At 42.8% G+C, this 21,986-nt stretch overlaps 1 protein-coding gene across 1 annotated transcript in view; it reads right to left on the bottom strand.

Moving 5' to 3' along the window:
• Positions 1 to 21,986, bottom strand: part of LOC122563931 (multidrug and toxin extrusion protein 1-like) — a 192,997-nt gene that overhangs the window by 11,014 nt on the left and 159,997 nt on the right. The window contains exons 3-11 of the mRNA XM_043718200.1: positions 15,442 to 15,510; positions 14,512 to 14,660; positions 13,983 to 14,025; positions 12,601 to 12,645; positions 11,921 to 12,018; positions 11,703 to 11,800; positions 11,394 to 11,507; positions 5,499 to 5,566; positions 3,340 to 3,448 (exon numbers count right to left, since the gene is read on the bottom strand). Coding sequence (XP_043574135.1) covers positions 3,340 to 3,448; positions 5,499 to 5,566; positions 11,394 to 11,507; positions 11,703 to 11,800; positions 11,921 to 12,018; positions 12,601 to 12,645; positions 13,983 to 14,025; positions 14,512 to 14,660; positions 15,442 to 15,510 — 793 coding nt within the window. The remainder of the gene's footprint in view (positions 1 to 3,339; positions 3,449 to 5,498; positions 5,567 to 11,393; positions 11,508 to 11,702; positions 11,801 to 11,920; positions 12,019 to 12,600; positions 12,646 to 13,982; positions 14,026 to 14,511; positions 14,661 to 15,441; positions 15,511 to 21,986) is intronic.

Below are 21,986 nucleotides of genomic sequence, written 5' to 3' on the forward strand. Positions count from 1 at the left end.
ATTTCCTGACTTTCTTTGTCAGCCATGGCTGTCTAATCCCTCCCCGGATAATCTTTCTTTTCTTGGGGATGAACCTCTGTACAGTGTCCTCAATTATACCCACAAACTCTTGCCATTTTTGCTCTACTGTCTTCCCTGCTAGGCTCTGCTTCCAGTCTATTTTCGTCAGTTCCTCTCTCATGCCCTCATAATTACCTTTATTTAACTGTAACACCATTACATCCGATTTTGCCTTTTCTCTTTCAAACTGCAGACTGAACTCTACCATATTATGATCGCTGCTTCTTAAGTGTTCCCTGACTTTAAGATTTTTTATAAAGTCTGGTTCATTACATAGCACTAGTACAGAATAGCCTGCTCCCTTGTGGGCTCCAGCTGTTCCAAAAAACTTCATAAAGCTGTCAAACTTCATAAAGGGATTGGGACAGAAGTTCCGAACATAATGTGCTGATCAGAGAAGAATGCACACTGACAATTCAGGCAGGATTTGCACCGCTTCCTCAGATTAACAGGAACTTGCTGCAAAAAGAAGGAATGGTTCAGCTTCCATTCCTGCCTGCTCTGAATGAGCTAACCCCAGCTGGGCTCTGGGGTACGGTGTGTGATACGAAATGGGGTTTACAATTATAACAAAAACAGAAATTGCTGGAAAAGCTCAGCAGGTCTGGTAGCATCTGCAGAGAAAACTCAGAGTTAACATTTCTGAGGAAGGGTCACGACTCAAAACGTTAACTCTGATTTCTCTGCGCAAATGCTGCTCGACCTGCTGAGCTTTTCCAGCAATCTCTGGTTTTGTTTCTAATTTCCAGCATCTGCAGTTCTTGCGCTTTTTATAAAATTATAACATTGGTCTCAGCACCCTTAGGTGAGGGAGGGAAAAACTTCCAGAGTTTCACCTCCTGATCCTTACACAGTGATTGTAATCCAGACATCCTTATTTGCTTCACCAACAGCCTTCCCTCTAACCAAACAGGAACTCTTTGCTGATTATTTTTACAATTTGTAGTTCCATTTCTATGTCCTCCAATAACAAAGCAGAGTAACGAGGATCTTGCTAATTTCTAGTCTTGAGATGGTAAATAACAGATGATATTTGCACCATCTCTGTGCCATCTGTGCCCACTTGATCCACAAACATCCACCATCGGCACTCAGTAGCAGCAGTGTGTAATACAAGATGCAACGCAGAAATTTACCAAAGATCCTTAGACAGCACTTTTCAAACCCACGACCACTTCCTTCTAGAAGGACAAGGGCAGCAGATACATGGGAACACCACTCCCTGCAATTTCCCCTCCAAGCCACTCACTACCCTAACTTGAAAATATACCACTGTTTCTTCATAGTTGTTGGGTCAAAATCCTGGAATTCTCTTCCTACCGGCATCGTGGGCTGCAGCAATTCAAGAAGACAGTTCACCACCATCTTCTCAAGGGCAAATACAGATGGGCTATCAACGCTGGCCAGCCTGCGACACCCAAGTCCCACAAATGAATTAAAAAGATTAATCACTATCTCAAAGAGAGCATTTAACCACTGAGTTCAAATAGTCCAACCATTCCTGGGGAATCACAGTTGCCTGAAAACATAACTATGGCACCCCCTTGGCTACAAGAACAGAGCAGAGAATGGGCAGACTGATCACCCAGAGCCTCTCTATTATCTAATATCTCAAAGCAAGAATGTCATAGACATTCACAGGCTGTCAGCTTTACCTGCTGCCACAGAGAGAGACTGGGGGACAATGTTGAAAATGGCCATCCATCTCCTACACCATCTTACCTTGAACATCAATCATCACGGTCATAGAGTCATAGAGATGTACAGCACGGAAACAGACCCTTCGGTCCAACTTGTCCATGCCGACCAGATATCCCAACCCAATCTAGTCCCACCTGCCAGCACTTGGCCCATATCCCTCCAAACCCTTCCTATTCATATACCCATCCAGATGCCTTTTAAATATTGCAATTGTACCAGCCTCCACCACTTCCTCTGGCAGCTCATTCCATACATGTGTCACCCTCTGCGTGAAAAAGTTGCCCCTTAGGTCCCTTTTATATCTTTCCCCTCTCACCCTAAACCTATGCCCTCTAGTTCTGGACTTCCCTATCCCAGGGAAAAGACTTTGTCTGTCTACCCTATCCATGCCCCTCATGATTTTATAAACCTCTATAAGGTCACCCCTCAGCCTTTGACGTTCCAGGGAAAACAGTCCCAGCCTGTTCAGTCTCTCCCTAAAGCTCAAATTCTCCAACTCTGGCAACATCCTTGTAAATCTTTTCTGAACCCTTTCAAGTTTCACAACATCTTTCCGATAGGAAGGAGACCAGAATTGCACGCAATATTCCAACAGTGGCCTAACCAATGTCCTGTACAGCTGCAACATGACCTCCCAACTCCTGTACTCAAAACTCTGATCAATAAAGGAAAGCATACTAATTGCCTTCTTTACTATCCTATCTACCTGCGACTCTACTTTCAAGGAGCTATGAACCTGCACTCCAAGGTCTCTTTGTTCAGGAACACTCCCTAGGACCTTACCATTATGTGCATAAGTCCTGCTAGTATTTGTTTTCCCAAAATGCACACTGGATCAGAATTCCTGTCACCATTGTGGAAGGGCCAGCACCAGAGGAACTGAAATAAGGGTACCCACCACCAAAAACACCTTCTCAGGGACACTAGGAATAGGCAATAGATACAACATTAATGGAATCCACAAATCCTAAAATAACAGGATTGATTTCAAAACCTCAGTGGAAGTGTTTAGTGTGCAGACATCAGGCTCGGACAGAATCAAGGTCAGCTATTATAACTCCTGCAGTCAAACAGCCTATCAAAAATCACCATCTAGTTTGAGAAGATTTGTAGCTCAGATTGAAGTCCTGGATTTAGGTTTGCTCGCTGAGCTGGAAGGGTCATTTTCAGACGTTTCGTCACCATACTAGGTAACATCGTCAGTGAGTCTCCGGATGAAGCACTGGTGATGTAGCCCACTTTCTATTTATATACTTGGGTTTACTTGGGTTGGTGATGTCATTTCCTGTGGTGACATCAATTCTTATGGTGATGTCATTTTCTGTTCTTTTTCTCAGGGATCCAAGTCAGTGTGTTTGTTGACAGAGTTCCGGTTGGAATGTCATGCTTCTAGGAATTCTTGTGCATATAGCTAGTCTCACAATCAAAGAATTACCAATTGGGAAGGTCATGGAGGATGCTGATACCCAGGAAACTGCATCCCAATGAGAAGTCAAACCACTCAGGAGTTTTTAAAGGGGTGAATGTTTGAGAGAATGATCACAGTTTTGATTAATGAGGCTAAAGAGTTGGACTTACCAATGCAGTATATAGCGACTTTGGCAAAGTTTACAGCCTGCTGAGGATTTCTGGCACCCAGCGCATTACCCACATGAAAAGTTGCAGCCACACTGTATCCTATAGCAATCTGCAGGAGAAATAAAGATAAACAGTTATGTGTGCATTATTCTCTACTTTCTTCTCCCCATTTTACCTGTTACTGCAAATTACTGTTCTAGCAATATTTCAGTGTTGGTGAGATACTTTTCCACTGCTGGTGTCTTGTGCCATTTAATACCTGTACCACTTTGTGATACTGGATAAGGGCTGTTTAAAGAAATCATCCTTTATCTTTGCTTTGTCTATCTAGTGATGAGAGGATACACCACCATAAGATTATCTATAGAAGAGACACTGTTCTGAGTTAATGAGAAGATTTACTGCATGGTAGCAATAAGTACAATTATATCTGGTCAGGCATCAATAAGGGGGTGTTGGAGAGTTGGTATCTGCTCCTGCTGAAAGTTAGAGTAGAACCCCTTTCCTCTAACATCAGACTGTGTGTAGGATTAACAGAATGGGTGGAGCCAACGTAACATGACCATTTACCCCTTCATTATATTATGCAACAGATTGACATATCTGCAAACATATCCGTAAGGTTAGAGGTTTCGTGCTGTATTGGTGCTGAGTTACAGAGAATTCAGTTTGCCAAGTGGTTGATTTTACAACTAACCTCATTAACCACCAGCCCCCAACCCCAGCTCCCCCCATCATCCTCAGGGCTTCTGGAAGGAGTAAAAAGATCTTAAGTTTCTGTTTTTAAATTCTGACTGTTAACAGAGTGTCCCAAGCATGGATGTCAATTGTGTGTAGGATCCATGTTGGTTGTTATTCTATTCTTTCTTGTGACTCGTGTCTTCAAATTGCCTTATGATACTCATCACTCCTAGGCCTTAACTCCTCTTGTCTCTGCAACCTCATCTAAATTAAACCCTCCAAAACCCCTGCACTCCTCTGATTCCTTTGCTCACACCCTGATGTTCAGTCCTCCAGCATAGCTACATAGGTGTCTGAAACTCATTAATTTCAATCCTATGACCTCTCTATCCTTTTAAGTCCTCCTTAATGCTCCTCTCTGTAAACAAGCTTTTTTGGTCAACTATCCTGGTATATCCTTCATAAATTTTGTCTGGCTACACTCCAGTGGACCAACTCGTGATACTATACCAGGATTGAAGTGCTGTAGTAGTGTGTCGCAATTGCTGGGCAATGACTGGGTGACGTGGTGTCTCAGTGGTTAGAACTACTGCCTCACAGTGCTGGAGACCTGGGTTCAATTCTAGCCTCAGACTGACTGTCTGTGTGGAGTTTGTATGTTCTCCCTGTGTCCTCCCACAGTCCAAAGATGCATGGGTTGGGGGGACTGGCCATGCAAAATTGCCCACACTGTCCAGTGATGCAGGCTAGGTGGATTGGCCATGGGAAATGCAGGGTGAGATGCTCTTCGGAGGATCAGTGTGGACTCGATGTGCTGAATGGCCTGCTTCCATACAGTGGGGATTCTAAATGAGGTACTTGAAAGCCGCTTCGGAACAAATTTACGATGATTGCAACAGCTGCAAAAGTCCTCCACGTGAGATAAACAGTTTACTTGTTGCCAGGAGCTGGAGTTACCATGGTTGTCAAAGACATCAGTGCTCTTTGTGTTTTTATAATTTATCTAAATGAGAGGGCAGAGATTTGAAGTTTCATCAAATAACATTGACACTCACTCAGGATACCCAGGTTAAGAGACATGGCAAACTGAGGAAGGAGACAGAGAATGGCATGGGAGTCTGGGCAGAGCTGTGGCAAATGCAGTTTAGTGCTGCAAAAGATGGCCATTGAATATTTCGGAGAAAAAAGAAAAATCAGTGTGTGATAAAAAGCTTTAAAATGAGCTTGTGAGTTTTACACAAAAGCTAGGGATTAATGTTAAATTTCTAAACAATACCAGTTAGGTTACGACTGAAATATTGCATTCAGTCTGAACACCTCAGTTTAACTGCAGTAGGAAGAGGGGAATCTTAATTTTCATTTGATGCTAAAATCCTAACAGTTAAGCTGTTTGTGTTTTTGTTTTCTTAGAACTTTTATTCTTTGCTGAGACATGTATTTATGTAAATACTGTACTTTTATTGAATCTTTAGCCTTACCCTGTATGGTACAGTAATAATCTGAAATATGATGGTCTGGGCTCCAAGTTGAACTTCATTAAGTAACCCTGTGAACAAGTAAATGAAAAGCACACTATTACAGAGACTGGAGGCGAAATAAAACAGAAACGGCTGGCACTATTGAGCAGATCTGGCTGGCAGTACCTGTGGAGAAGGATAAATAATACATGTTTGAGGTCAAGTGATCCAAAAAGGAAATCAATCTTTATTGAAGGAAATTATTTTTAAGGTAGAATGATCCTCCAGTTGCAACTGCTGCTGTGGATCTACTCATCAGAGCAGGACACAGTTGGTTTAAGATATGGCCAATGTCTTGCAGTATATGGTAAGTTTAAAGGTGCAATTTGAATGTCAGTGGGCAGAGGGAGTGGGCAAGTGAGTGAATAGTTAAGTAGATGGGTTGGTGGGACAGTGGGTCGGGCGAGTAGGAAGGTGAGGTAAGTCAAGTGGGGGCGAGTGGTGTAGGTGGGTGAGGTAGATGAGGTGAATGCTGTTCTTTAGTGCATAAATGGCAAGGTGGTGTAAATTGATAAGTAGTTAGAGGTTAGTGGGTAGTAGGTTCATGGTATTAGTCAGGTTGGATCAAGGTTAGTTGGGTGATGTTGGAAAGGTAACCGGATATTCGGGAGAGTTACTCTTAGGTCAGGCATTGAGTCAAGCTGTGTCAACGTAGTCGAGTGGAAGGGGTAGTTGTATAGAATCATGGAAGCCCTACAGGCTTTTCGGCCCATCGAGTTCACACCGACTCTCTGAAGACTATCCCACCCATACCCACCATCTTAGCCCTGTAACCCTGCATTTCCCATGGCTAATCCTAACCTGCACATCCATAGACACTATGGGGCAATTTCCCATGGCCAATCCACCTGATCTGTACATCTTTGGAATGTGGGAGGAAACTGGAGCGCCCGGAGGAAACCCACGCAGACACGGGGAGATTGTGCAGACTCTACACAGTCATCCAAGGCTGGAATCAAACCCGCCTCCCTGGTGCTCAGCTAAATAAAAAAATGACCTGAACTCTCTAATACCATCTTCTGAAAAGGATTGTTTATTTAAGATTTATTTGACTTATGACAGACGCAATCTAGAATACAGTGCAGTGCAGTAACATAGGAATCAAAATCAATTGATAAGGAATGTTAGCACCAGTTCATCTTTAGGTTCTCTATATCATGTCTCCCATTGTCTAAAGGTGGGGAGAAATTGAGGATGAGTCAATTTTGACAAAAGGGAGTTAAATAGCCACCCACACTGGTATGGGTAACCGGTTCGCAATGAGGTTACATGAATTATTGGACACACTAGTTATTGCATCATATCACTTACTAAATTTTAATGTTCAGTGTGGACTTACAATCTGGAAAGTGATGGCATAATAGAATCCTTGTCTTCCCAAATAGATGTTGAGGGATGTACAGGATTAGGAATAATGGGGTGCTTATGGCAGGTTCTGAGGGCTTGAAACATTGGAAGCCTTTGAGTAGTATAGAAAGTGCAGAGGGCTGCTTATAAAAGAAATTGCATAAAGAGGTTGAATGAAGGGATAAGAAAACAAGTAAAATCCAAAAGTGCTTTGCAAGTATATTAAGGCAAGAAGATTATTAGGGAAAGCGTAGACACTATTATAGACTAAAGTGGCAGTCTGTATGTGGCGTGTGGAGGACGTGGTGAGGTTTTAAATGAGTATGTTGCATCTGTATTCACCACAGAAAAGGATGATGTAGGTTTAGAAATCAGGAAGGTATACTCAAACAAATTACAATTGGGAGAGAGCAAGGAACTATTAGCAGACTTAAAATTGGTTAAATTTGGAGGTAAGGAAGGTGATTGCTGGGGCTATGATTTTCATTTACAAATCCTCTCTGGCCACAAGAGGGGTACCAGCAGACTGGAGGGCAGCTAATTATTCAAGAAGGTTGCGAGGGATAAAATAGGAAATTACAGACCAGTGAGTCTAACATTAGTGGGAGGGAAACTATTGGAAAGAAGTCTGAGGCAGAGAATTCATCTTCACTTGGAGAGGTGACGATTAATCAGGACTAACCAGCATGTGTTTGTCAGGGGGACATCACATCTAATAATTCTGACAGAGGTTTTTGAGGTTGTTAGGGGTAGGTAGATGAGGGTAGTGCAGTTGATATAGTCTAAACGGACTCCAGTGAGACAATTGACAAGGTCAACTTGCGGTTAGTGGTGTGCATTAATGATCTAGACATGACTGTAGGAGGTATGATCAAAACATTCACAGACAACATGAAATTGGTGATGCGGTAAATAGGGAGGAGGAAACCCATAGACTACAGGAAAATATAGGCAACTGCTTAGAGGCAAAACAGTACAAATGCAACTTGATTTGAGATGGGTACATTTTAGATTTTAAAGGCATCAAGGGGTTTAAGGAGAAAGGAGGAATTTGACATTGAGATAGAACATTAGCCATGATCATTATGAATGGGGAGAACATAAGAAATAGGAACCGGAGTAGACCATTTGGCCTTCTCCGTTATTCAATAAGATCATGGCTGATGCTCCACCTCAATAGGATCTGTGTGGAGTTTGCACATTCGCCCCGTGTCTGCGTGGCTTTCCTCCGGGTGCTCCGGTTTCCTCCCACAGTCCAAAGACGTGCAGGTTAGGGTGAATTGGCCATACTAAAAGGGTCAAATGGTCTACTTCTGCTCCTAGTTTTGATGTTACTTTGTTTCTGATTCTGAATATATTATGGGAAGGCTCACAAGGCAATAAAATATGCAATGAATGGTAGGGCACAAGAAATTTCAGACGATCAGATGGACCTTGGTGTGTATATCCACTGGGTCTTTGAAGGTGACAGGACAGGTGGACAAGGTGGATAAGAGGAGAAAGTGAGGGCTGCAGATGCTGGAGATCAGAGCTGAAAATGTGTTGCTGGAAAAGCACAGCAGGTCAGGCAGCATCAAAGGAGCAGGAGAATCGATGTTTCGAGCATAAGCCCTTCTTCAGGAATTTCCTGAAGAAGGGCTTATGCCCGAAACGTCGATTCTCCTGTTCCTTTGATGCTGCCTGACCTGCTGCACTTTTCCAGCAACACATTTTTAAGGTGGTTAAGAGGTCAATTGAGATATTTCCCTTCACTTGTCAAGGTATTCAATCCAGAGCAGGGAGATTATGAATGAGTTGTATTTAATGTTAGTTAGGCCACAGCTGGAGGACTGAGTATGCAGTTTATTCTAGGAAGGATGTGATTTCACTGGAGAGTGTGCAGAGGAGTTTGAACAGGATATTACCTGGGCTGGAGTGATTCAGCTCCGAAGGAAGACAAGATGGGCTGGGACAGTCTTTTTTAAAACAAAGTCAGAGAGGGGATCCGAATGAGGAGTACAAAATCATGAGGGGCATAGATAGGAGCGAGGGGAAGAATTATTTTCTTCTTTGTAGAGGGGTCCACGAGGGGAACAGATGAAAAGGTTTAGGGGTGATTTGAGAGAAAACTAGAGGATGGAGGCATTTGGAACTCACTGCCTGTAAGGCAGGTACAAGTGGGAACCTGTCAACATTGAAGAAGTATTTTGGTGACCGCTTGAAATGCTATAACAAACAAGGCTAGAGGCCAAGTGCTAGGAAATGGTGCTTTCTGACCAGCGTGAACAAGATGGGCAGAAAGGCTTCTTAATATATTGTAAAACTCTATATGATTCACAACATGTTTTACTAATGAGTTCAGTGGCATTAAACTCCATATCGATTTGTTTGTACCTTTGATCATTCCTGTATCTATGACTAACTTAGATTCTACAAAAGAGACTTTGTGTGAGTTCATAGCTGCAGTTCAGTCTCAGTCTCCCTGGTTATTTCCTCTTAACTGATGTAGAGGTCCTTTGATATTGTTTTGCTGTGATCTATCACTTTGTACAGCGCTACATACGGAGAATTGTGATTCAACTGCAGCAGAGACAGAATTTATCTTGTGATTTCACGGAAAGCGTGAGAATGATCCAGTAGCACACTTTACATCCCCTGAGGTGGTTAAAAATGCATTTAGCATGCTTGCCTTCATTGCTTAGCCCTTTGAGTATAGGAGTCAGGATGTAATGTTGAGATTATGCAGATCATTGGTGAGGCCTCTTCTGAGCACTGTGTCCAGTTCCAGCCATCCTGTTATAGGGAAGGATACTATTAAGCTGGAGAGGGCTCAAAAGATACTTACCAGGATGTTGCTGGGTATGGAAGATTTGAGTTATACAGGAAGGCTGGATAGGCTGGGACATTTTTCCAGTGCAGCATAGAAGGTTGAAAGGTGACCTTATAGAGGTTGATAAATTTATGGGGGAGTATAGATAGTGTTAATGGTTGGTGTCTTTTCCTAGGGTGGTGGATTTCAAGAATGGAGGGCACATGTTTAAGGTTGAGAGGATAGAAATTTAGAAAAGACATGAAACACAATTTTCTTACAAACTGAGATAAGTACATGAGCAGGAAAGGTTTGGAGGGATGTGAGCCAGGAGCAGGCAGGTGGGACTAGTTTAGTTGGGATGATGCCCAGTATTGTTACGACATGGGGTAAAACCCTCTGCTAATTTATGCCAGCCACACAGAAACGATTCACTCCGTACTATAATCTGTTAAAATTCGAGAGGCACAGAACTATCCCTAAAAGTCACTATTTAAAGTAAAAATTTAAGAACTTTATTCTTTAAGTCTAAAAGAGAATATTAACTAACAACTATTTATAACTCCTTTCTCTTAAACCTTTTACCTCCCCACACTACAATTCTAGTCCAATAAAAAAGCCTGATTACGATTTACAAAAAGAAAAATCATGTTTCAAAACCAGTCAGCTTTGCTGAGTATCCTCTGTAGATGTTCCTCTGTAGATGTTCCTCTGTAGATTCTCTCTCCAGGGTTGGCCTCAATGTTCTGCTGCACAAACTCAGACAGATACCTCTCGGAGAGTTATTCTGAAAGATTAGATTTCCTTCAGTGTGGAAACAGGCCCTTCGGCCCAACAAGTCCACACCGACCCTCCAAAGGGTAACCAATTTCCCTCTGACTAATGCACCTAACACTATGGGCAATTTAGAATGATTGGTTCACCTGACATACACATCTTTGGACTATTCCACTGGCAGTCTGTACTGCTGGGTGGCTTGGCAGTTCTCCCATTCTGGCTAAAAGCTCAAAATGTCTTACGTTTATACCCCAAAACATCGGATCATTTTATTGGTTTTAATATGATCAAAATACTAACTTCAAACTTGATTGGAGTTTGGTATCTTGGGGCATAATTTAAATTGATTGGTCGAATTTGAATTTATTTTTGTCTCATAGCAACCCAGCTACTGCTAGCTGTTCGACCAAATGTTACATTTTAAATTTTCCAGTACTCTGTGTACTTGCTAAGTCCTTGCAACTCTCTTAAAGATACAGTACACCCACAATTTCATAACAGCATGAACTGGTTGGCCCGAAGGGTCTGTTTCCATGCTGTATGACTCTATGAGAAAAGACAATTGTGTGGACTGACTCATGCCCGGTTTATAATTCCTATCGAAGTTAAAAAATCACACAACACCAGGTTATAGACCAACAGGTTTATTTGGAAGCACTAGCTTTTGAGGCGCTGCTATAACCTGGTGTTGTGTGCTTTTTAATGTTGTCTACCCCAGGCCAACACCAGCACCTCCAAATCAATTCCTATCAAGATAAAGCTCACCCCACTGCCATATTGTACATGTGTCTTATGGCAATGTAAACTCCATTGCCATAAGAAGAGTGACCTATCTTTGTCGCACTCATTTGCCGTATATTTTGATGACCAGCTCCTTTCAGCATGTCACTGACATAGCATCACTAGAAGGTGTGTTTTTCATAGCAGTGTGCTAGTTTATTTACCTACGAGGAATGTTCCAATATGAAATGCCCACCATTCAATACAGAGCATGAACATGCTGGGAATCGCCAGGCGTATAAAGCTCCCCCACTCCTGCAGGCATTCAGTGGACCAACCTGCAGAAAAAACAAAACAACCAAGTGATTACAGAGAATGTATCAAAAGTGAGGACAGTCTGAAAAGCATCCGATCATCCAGATCACCTTCTCTTTCATCCTGGAGCAGGGGTTCCCTCTGGGTTCTTTGTCCAATTAGACATCATCCGTTTCGCACCACGACCCAAAGTGTAAGTGACCCTCCCTGAAACCTACCTCCCCAGCTCTGAACATGCAACTTCTTCCATCGAATGTACCCGAACAGGAGGAGAAGCTGACAGTACTGAGAAGCAACATTGGCAGCAGCCGAGCCCCTGGAAAACAAAAGTCTGCAAATTAAATGTGGCTTTGCAGAAATCCTAGGTTACTGTTCATTTCTCAGAACTAGTACCAAATTATACATTGAGAATGTTTAAATGTAGTGGACTACTTACGGCACTCCCAGCGTCAGCACGTAGAGCAAGAGGTAATTGATGACAGCATTGAAGATGTTGGCGATAAAACCAGCAAACACCTGAGGCATGATGATCCCCTGGGGTGGGAACAAAGCAATAGAGTCATTCCTGGCATTGTCCGTCAATCAAGCACAGTGCTGAGGTAGAGGGAAGATAAGGTGTAACCACTCTCACAATGCCCAAGTTTGGAGACTCCTTTCTCCTCACTTGGATCGGGTTCACTGCTGGAACTTTCCTGATTGGAGGTGTGGATGATTTGTCCACTTTTGCAATTGGATCATCAAATGTAATTTCGGGTTTGCTCTCCACATTTCACAAATTAATCCCTGCAATATTTAGTAAAACCCAACTGCAGGGCGAACGTGAGGACTGCAGGTGCTGGAGGTTGGAGTCAAGAGTGTGGTGCTGGAAAAGCACAGCAGGTCAGGCAGCATCTGCGGAGAAGGAAAATTGACGTAATGAAGGGCTTTTGCCCGAAATGTCCATTCTCCTGCTCTTCAGATGCTGCCTGACCTGCTGTGCTTTTCCAGCAATACACCCTCGACTCTAACACCCAATTGCCGCTGACCATTAAAATAAGGAACATGCAATTGACAACGCCCAACTATATCACAATGTAAAAATTGAATCTCATACACTCCAACATTCAGTGACTTTACCTGGTTCTGAAGGTATCGAACCTCTAAGTCATAAAGAAATGCTGCCTAAGAGAAAATATTGAAAATAATTAGGGAAGCAATCACTCCTGAAATAGAAGAAGGAATTGCATTCATATATAGCCCTTAAAATGTTTGAACCACAGCTGCTGTTTAGTTCTGTCCAACATAACTAGAGACAATTTACTCAGATGCTGTACGACCCAAGCTTTGACTGTCCTGAACAACATCTACAAAAGCAGGTTCGAGGCTAGGAATTCTGTTCAGGTTTCTCAACCCCTCACTCTCCAAAGCCTGTCCTCTTTCCACAAGTAAAAAATGTGATGGAAAACTGGAAGAGTGCTGCTCCAATACCCAAGAAACTTGGCACTATCCAGGAGAAAGCTGTTCAGTGCCTCTTCCACCAGTTTTAATGTTGTCTTCCACCACCACAGTGCATCGTGGCAGCAATGTGTACCACAGCAGAAAATCACCAAGGTGCTTCCTTAGCACCTTCTAAACCTGCATCTAGAAGGATAAGGCCGACAGACACAAGGGAGAGTCACCATTCCTTCCAAGTTATCCTTCGTGGAATCCCTACAGTGTGGAAACAGGCCATTCGGCCCTACAAGTCCATACTGACTCTCTGAAGAGTAACCCACCCAGATCCATTCCCCTACTACTCTACATTTACCCCTGACTAATGCACCTACACATCCCTCAACACTATGGGCAATGTTAGCCTGGCCAATTCACCTAACCTGCAAATCTTTGGACTCTGGGAGGAAACCGGAGCACCCAGAGGAAACCTGCGCAGACATGAGAAGAATGTGCAAATTTCACACAGTTACCCTAGGCTGGAACTGAACCTGGGTCCCGGGCAGTGCTAACCAATGAGCCACGGTGCCACCTGCAAGATCAAGATCTCACCAAGATTTTACCAAGATCTCACCCTCATGGGGTCAAAATGCTGGGAATCAACATCACAGCAATAAGCTGAATGTCCTTGCACCACATGAACTGTAGTGGTTCAAAAACGTGGCTCACCACCACCTTCTCGGGGCTAACTCGGGATTATTGTAACTGCTGTGTGCACACCGCATTAAAGGACAAAATCAGAACAATTGAAAGAAAGGTAAAGTAGCAATTTTTCTCAATAGCCTTTGTCGAATTCCACTGCTTATAAATTGCCTGCTCTGTTACCTACATTAAAAACTAAAGCACACTTCAAATGCATTACTTGATCAGAGTGTTTTGTTGGATTTATAAGGTCACACACAGATGGATCCAATGCAAATTTTGCAGACTGAATCCTTTTGGTCTGTCTACATTTCAGCTAATGAATGACTTCAGCTGTCTAACAACCTGTTTGTATGCATCAATGCTACCTATAATAATTTACTTACAGGAAGAGCGGGAATAAATATCTTCACATAGAGTTGTGTTAATCTGCAAGAAAAAAATACAATGCTCTTAATGGCAGAGAACATCATTACCTGAATACAAAGATTAAACCCAAACTGCAGTTGCAATGATATAAAATACAGTGATATACAAACATACCACACCATGCAGATATTAGGTGGCTGTTTTCCACTGGCGCAGACACAATGGGCAAAGGGGCCTTTTTCTGTCCTGTAGATCTCTCTGACTCAATGAAGGCTGGTGTTTAAGACCTGACACATAACAAAGTCTATCAAACTTATATGGGAACGTAATATAAAAAATACACTGTATCGTAGAGTTGCTCGCCCCAGGCAACTCTGATGTTTCTATTAATTTCTGGTCTGGTATAACATTCATACATGCAGGAAATCAACATTAATTTCACTGTCTCATTGATACATTGAGGAGTGGAGATCCCTTTCAGTGTGACGACCCAGTGCACTGCCACGTTGGAATAAAATGGCAAAAGGAAATGGACAAGGTTCTCACTTGGCTACTGCAGGAGACTGTTTGAAAGCCAATAAAATGTGCTCAATGTTGATGAAGAGAGCCCAGCAGGGGAAGCAGGCGATCAGGAGAATGAGAATCCCTCTTTGGAGAATCACTCCAATTCGTTTCAGGTTCTTACTGCCATACGTCTGAAAATCAGGACAAAATGTTTAAATGATTTGGATCAATATTGACCAGTGCATTCTATTCCATTGTCTCTCTATAAGATATTATTGCCACAACTTAAAAAAACAGAATATTTCTCTCTCATAATAAATGCATCATGATGGGATACCATTTATGCTTAGCATTGGACATGTTCAAATCACAAGTGCATATGAACTAGTTAATTCTTACCCACGATCACACTGATCAGAGATTTTACTTATCGTGACAGGTACTTTGATATTCAATCATCAATCGACACATCAGACTCTATTCCAAAGCTATCAACCCACAAACTATGAACAACTTAAATGAGAATCTATTCTGGATACTCACTCCAATGCAGGATGGAGAGCGAGGCTTAAAACAAGTCTTGTTGATTTCAATACCTTTAATTTTGAGTTCACAGTTTAGTTAAATAATGTGATAGTGTTTGCCACATCTATTCCACTGAACTTTTCAGAACGCAGGTTAATGTTTCTCCCAGTGTTATTTCAGTGAAATTTATTCTATGTTTCCTCCCAAGTGAAATTCATGTCTCTTCACAATCACTAAATCCCAGTTCTTATCCTCAACTCCTAAGTCAAATTATAGCCACCTGGTGCTAGCTGAGAACAGCTAATTCAGGAATTGGATCTGGCATTTCTGCCTGGCTCATATTCACACAATGTCCTGTGTTTTCCAATGTAGCTTGATGAAAGATTTATTCCTTTGATGGAACAATATCAACTGTTCCTTTTACAGACTGCAGTTTTCTGCACCCACCTGAGATATAAGAGTGTCACATGCTGTCGACAGGCCCATACCTATGGAGATACCTGATACAGTTATCACCTGTCCAAAAGAAATAACAAAGAGGAAGCCTTTAGAAATATCATCCTGTGATCTGAGGAGTTAATTCTAACTTTGTAATATGCTAATAAAACTGTATGTCATCACAGGAAATGATGCAATGTCACATGATCTTGCTGTCTTTTGAAAAGCCTGCTAGCAAGATGAACCCACTGTAAGGTGTTCCTTAACTAATTCAGTGTGTGCCTTACCTCAGCAGACTCCATAAATATTCTGCACTATCACAACAAGACCAAGAATTTCAGTGTTGCTGAGAAAAGGTACATCTTGGTGAAGCTTGCCATTTTGGTCTCATCAGGACAATTTGCAAGAACATCAGTTTCGGGGAGAATCAACATTTATACTGTGCTGCTAATGCTGATTGGTTCACAAGTCCACCTCCATGGACAATGCTCAGTTAATGATACTAATGGATTGTTTCAATCCTAAACTCTGACCATTTCCCTGAGAAATGGACTAACAAACAGCTGTCACTTTTTTGGTTGTATTAAAATAGTCACAGTGTGTGTATCAGTTCTTTCTGTGTGTAAAGAACATGATCCCATGTGTTACTATATGCAACTTTCAATACATGTAGATGTGACACATTGTAAGTCTAACGGACAATCCTAAATCGATTGTCGGACTACTTCTTGACACACTTGGGGTTATCCAGCAACGATATCCAATTGCAGCATTAGATCTAATATTGCACAGTAGGTGGCACATTTTGCAGGTGTGTTTTGCAGGCTGGATGTGTGCAGTTGGGTAACAGCCATTCACATGTCATTCCATTCCATCATTATGCAAAAGACCAAATGGGCCAGGAGATACAGAACTCAAGGTCACAGAGACAACTGAACACAACAATCCTTGCAGACTACAGTAACTAGAAAGCTGAGGTGATCATCTGAGCAAAACTTCAACAACTCGTTCACAGGTTAAAAAAGCTGGAGAGAGAAGACTACGTCATTCCAGGTCTTGAAATATAGCCGGAGTGTCTGGTTAAAACCAGAGCATTTCCTCATCCACTCCTGCTAAAGGTAAAGAAGGAAATGGACTCTGTTGATATAAAGGATCTTTCACCTGTGACAGAACCAAAAAGCTGGCGCACAGGTTTAGTCACAGTGCCAAAGCTGGTGGGATCTACCGAAATATGCTCAGATATTGCACAGTTGGTCATAATAGTCAAATGTAAAGTACATCTTCTGTGTATATCAATAGGGCCTCAGCTAAGTTGGGTGGCATTCAAGCTTCACAAAGCTAGACGTAAATAATATGTTTAATATTTGGGAAGTTACATTATGTTAAAGATGTTAGGCAAATGTAATGTTGATATAACTCCACGGTGCTCAGCAGACCCTGATAATCTGCACAATTTACAAGTGACCCATCCTCCTGTGTCGGCCAAGTGACTGCCAGAGGGTGATCTCCCATGGAGGGCATTAAGACGGAGCCCAATCTCACCCTCACCCAATGTCCCCCACACCCATGGGACTTCCAGAATGGCTCATGGAGAATGGTGATGAGCTGGAATGCCGAGCTGATGTTCCTGGTCTTTAGCCTGGGGGGGCCACTGAAGCAGCTGCTGGTCTCCAGTTGCCCTTCCATTGAGAGCAGCAGGTAGAGACCAGGCTTTTTCACAAGAAGCAGTTCATCAGCTGGTGACGGCACTGAGCTTGGCACTGATAGGAAGCAGTGCAACTTCATCACTATTTTATACAGGAGACATACAGGAGGGGGTGGTATGGTGGGTCAGTGGTTAGCACTGCAGCCTCACAGCGCCAGGGACCTGAGTTCGATTCCCGCCTCGGGTGACTGTGTGGAGTTTGAACATTCGCCCCGTGTCTGCGTGAGTTTCCTCCGAGTGCTCCAGTTTCCTCCTACAGTCCAAAGATGTGCAGGTCAGGTGGATTGGCCTTGCTAAATCACCCATAAGTGTTAGGTACATTCGTCAGAGGGAAATGGGCTACTCTTTGGAGGGTCGGTGTGGACTTGTTGGACCGAACGGCCTGTTTCCACACTGTAGGGAATCTAATCTAAACATTAGGATCAATAAATGAGCACATTTTTAACATAAACTCACCGCTGTAGCAAGACTGACTGCATCCAATTCAATTTTTCCTAAATGCCCACAGAACGCAGAGCTGACAATACTTATTAGGAGTGTCATTAGCTCTGTCAGACACTGTCAAAGAAAAATAAATTATAAATAGCATATACTGACCATTCACTTTGAACAATTTATTTCATACTTTTGCTAGAATTAAACTGAATTTGAAACAATTGTCCTTTCCTCTTCAAAGAGCTGATAGGATTTAAATTGATATCAGTGAGGTCTTCAAGGTCATGAAGGGAAATGGAAAAGTCAACTCAGGCAAATAATTCAGTGATGACAGATTTCAACATCAGGATACCCAAATAATAAATAATAGTCTTTCAATCAAGGTGACGTTTTTCGCCTGTAAGGTAGGGGCTTGGGTGGATGTGAGTGGATTTGGGTAGGTGGATGAGAGTGGATTTGGGTAGGTGGATGTGGGTGAATTTGGGTAGGTGGATGAGAGTGGATTTGGGTAGGTGGATGTGAGTGGATTTGGGTAGGTGGATGAGAGTGGATTTGGGTAGGTGGATGTGGGTGAATTTGGATATGTAGATGTGGGTGGATTTGGGTAGGTGGATGTGGGTGAATTTGGATAGGTGGATGTGAGTGGACTCTTTTGGATGGTTTCAGATGGAATGCAATAGCTCACTGGAATCTTCAGTGGCCCAAGCAACTCTCACAGAGTCTGCTGTGTCTGGGGTCCTGCATGGATCCAACGCACAATCCAGTCTATAATGCTCCAACAACTCCCTGACCATAAAAATCTGAGGTCATTAGGTGGGTGTAAACTCACCAGCGGGCCAGCCAGTCTGGAAATACGCTTTGCTTCCTGCCAGAAGTTGTTGGGTTTCAATCCCCCTATCTTCCTGAGAAATCGGCTACTGCAGCTTCCATGTGTCAGGGCAGCATTGTTAGAGTTAAGTTGGACTGAATTCTCCATTTTTCAAAACCTTCAATACAAAGGAAGAGTAAATCATTTCTCTTAGGTTTCTCATATATCTTCCTCCACTGCCCCTCTCCATTGAGGCTGAACCAGCCCCTTCTGTAACATATGGCTACAAACATAAATTGATTTCCACCCTTAGACTTTTGTTCATGGATTAATCTTTATCGACTTTGCCTTCACTGCCCAGGTGTTGCACTTAGGGTTGAATGTTTTTGCAGAACTGCTCATGCAAATGATTGCATATTAATTATGTCAGTTTGTGAAATTTTCATCACAATAGATATTAAAACTTAATCAATGATCGATCTTTTAATGCTGTATTTTTGACTTGTCTGCTTTTGAGGTACAATCAAGGTCAACTGCATTGAGAAGCCAAGCTATTGCATTATATCTGTTCAAGTGATGCAAGGTTTGATGGCCTTTTTTGCAAAATCTTGCGAATCCTCACAGACCCTCTCGCAATGTGCAAAACATTGTTTTAGAGCTATTGCCCTATTTGATTTCCTAGCAAAGACCTTACGTCTTATCTCTCTTGTTTTCCTGTCTTTGTCCAAGGTCCATGTGAATTGAATACAAAATCCTGGCTGACAATCCAGTGAGACAAGCAGGAGGATGGAAGGACACAGCAAGCCAGGCAGCATCAGGAGGTAGAGGAGTCAACATTTCAGTGTAACCCTTCTTCGGGATTGACTCCTCCACCTCCTGGTGCTGCTTGGCTTGCTGTGTCCTTCCTGCCTCTTGCTTGTCTACCCTGGAATCCAGCAGCTGCAGTTTATTTGTCTCGACAATCTGGTGAGGCACCCAAGGAGTGCTGCATTGCTTTAAGTGCAGTCTTTCATCTATGATGTTACATCAAACTTTCCTATCTCTCTCTGGTCGAAGGAAGAGACGCACCAGTTCAAAGTAGGTGATGGTGGGTGTGGCAAGCAGGTGGGAGAAGGGCAGGGGAATATCCCAGTTCCCTAGCAACTGTGTCTCTCTCAATCAACAGCGCAAAAACTGATTATCTCTCATCATAACACTGCTACAGTGGGATCTTGCTGGACAGAAACTGATTGCTACATTTACCACATAGGTAAAAACAATGACTGCAGATGCTGGAAACCAGATTCTGGATTAGTGGTGCTGGAAGTGCTGGAAGAGCACAGCAGTTCAGGCAGCATCCGAGGAGCAGTAAAATCGATGTTTCGTGCAAAATCCCTTCAGTGCTCCTCGGATGCTGCCTGAACTGCTGTGCTCTTCCAGCACCACTAATCCAGAATACATTTACCACATGTCAATAGGGACTACAATTTAAAAAGTTCATTGACCAGAGTTTTTAAAAAAATGTTCTTGTTGAATTATAAAGTCATAGAGTTATACAGCATGGAAACAGACTCTTAGGTCCAGCTCACCTGGACCGAATAAATATGCCAATCTGACCCAGTCCCATTTGCCAGCATTTAGTCCATATCCCTGTAGACCCTTCCAGCCACATGCCTTTAAAATTTTGTCATTGCAACAGCCTCCACCACTTCCTCTGTGTGAGCAGGTTACTCCTCAAGTCCCTTCTAAATCTTTCCCCTCTCAACTTAAACCTACGCTCTTTAGTTTTGGACTCCCCACATGAGGAAAAAGACGATTTAGTCATGAATTAAACACTTCAAACAACACATTAGGTGATGCATTAGTGAGCTAAAGAGCCTAAGATTTAATAAGTAACTAGTATTGTCAGTGAGTGGGTGGCATTTTGGTAATAGCAGTTTTTCAAACTGAAACATCTTGTCCATGAATTCAAGTATATTTTAAGTGAACCAGTTTAATAAAGCAGAGAAGCTGTGGGTCGTAAGTGAACACTTGTCTTAACAGCTATTCCACAGCTGCCAACTAATCTACATGGAGTGTTATTGCCTCATGGATTCAGCACATATCCTATCATACAATGCAACAAAGCATTATCTTGAAACTTTCATCACTGGCAATATGCAGCACACACACACTTCATGTCACATTCACATCACACACAAAATGAATGTGACAATATGCACCACACCTGCTCAACACCCCTCTCCTGCTTTCCTATCTTAGCAAACAACATTTTTCCACCAGATCCACTGGCTGACAAAACTCACAAGGTGTTTGTAAATATCCATCCATTCCCTCACTTACCATACCCTTGTGACCAGGTCAACCCACATACTGCCGCTTGCCTGGGTCTGTAGTAGGTGGTATGGGGAACAACAGGCTAGATAAACATGCTTGGCCTCACCCTCTCCAATCTGCCTCACTCCCCAGTGCATCTGCCCACAACAGTTTTGAAAAGAGTGACTACTGTATTGTCCTTGCAGAAGCAAAGTCCCATCTTCCCGTGGAGGATGCCCTCCAGTGTGCTGTGTGGCACCTCGCTAAATGGGATACATTTCAAACAGATCTAGCAACTCAAGACTGGCCTTAAATCAGATGCGGGAGCCAACAGCAGCAGCAGAAATGTATTCAAACACAGTCTGCACCCTAACGGCTTGGCACATCCCCTGTTCCATCTCTACTATTAAGCCAGGGGATCAAGAATGCAGGTGGGCCTGACTGAAGCAACAAGTACCAACCTGGTAAAGCTGCCAAAGTGGACAGCTTGCATACCACTCAGCATCAGCAGTTACCAATAGACAGGGCTAAGTGATCACACAACGAATGGATCAGATCTGAGAGTTGCAGTTCTGTCACGTGAATATTGGAGGACAACTAAACCATTCACAGAATGGGAAGGATCACAAATATCCCCATCTTCAATGTTCGACAAGCTGAAGACATCACTGAAACAGGCAAGGCTGAAGCATTCACAGCAATCTTCAGCCAGAAGTGCTGAGTGGATGATCTATCTCAGCCTCCTCCAATGGTCCCCAGCATCGCAGATGCCAGTCTTCAACCAATTAGAGTCACTCCAAGCGATATCAAGGAATGGTTAAAGCCACTGAATCATGCAAAGGCTTTAGCTCCTGACAACATTCTGGCAGTAGTACTGAAGACGCTGTGCTCCAGATTGTGTCACTCCTGTAGCCAAACTGTTCCAGTACCATACCTGGCACATAGGAAGATGGTTGTGGTTGTTGGAGGTCAGTCATCTCAGCTCCGGGATATCTCTGCAGGAGTTCCTCAGGGTAGTGTCCTAGGCCCAACCATCTTCAGCTGCTTTGTTAATGACCTTCCCTCCATCATTAAGTCAGAAGTGGGGTATTTGCTGATGACTCAAATGTTCAGTATCATTCATGACTCCTCAGATATGCAGCAGTCCATGTTCAAATACAAAAAGACCTGGACAATATCCAGGCTTGGGCTGACAAGTGGCAAGTAACATTCATGCCACACAAGTTCCAGGCAATGACCATCTCCAATAAAAAGAGAATCTAACCAAGAGCTCTTGACATTCATTTACATTACCATTGCTGAATACCACAC

This window comes from Chiloscyllium plagiosum, chromosome 28 (genome assembly GCF_004010195.1).
Source record: "Chiloscyllium plagiosum isolate BGI_BamShark_2017 chromosome 28, ASM401019v2, whole genome shotgun sequence".
Taxonomy (NCBI): domain Eukaryota; kingdom Metazoa; phylum Chordata; class Chondrichthyes; order Orectolobiformes; family Hemiscylliidae; genus Chiloscyllium; species Chiloscyllium plagiosum.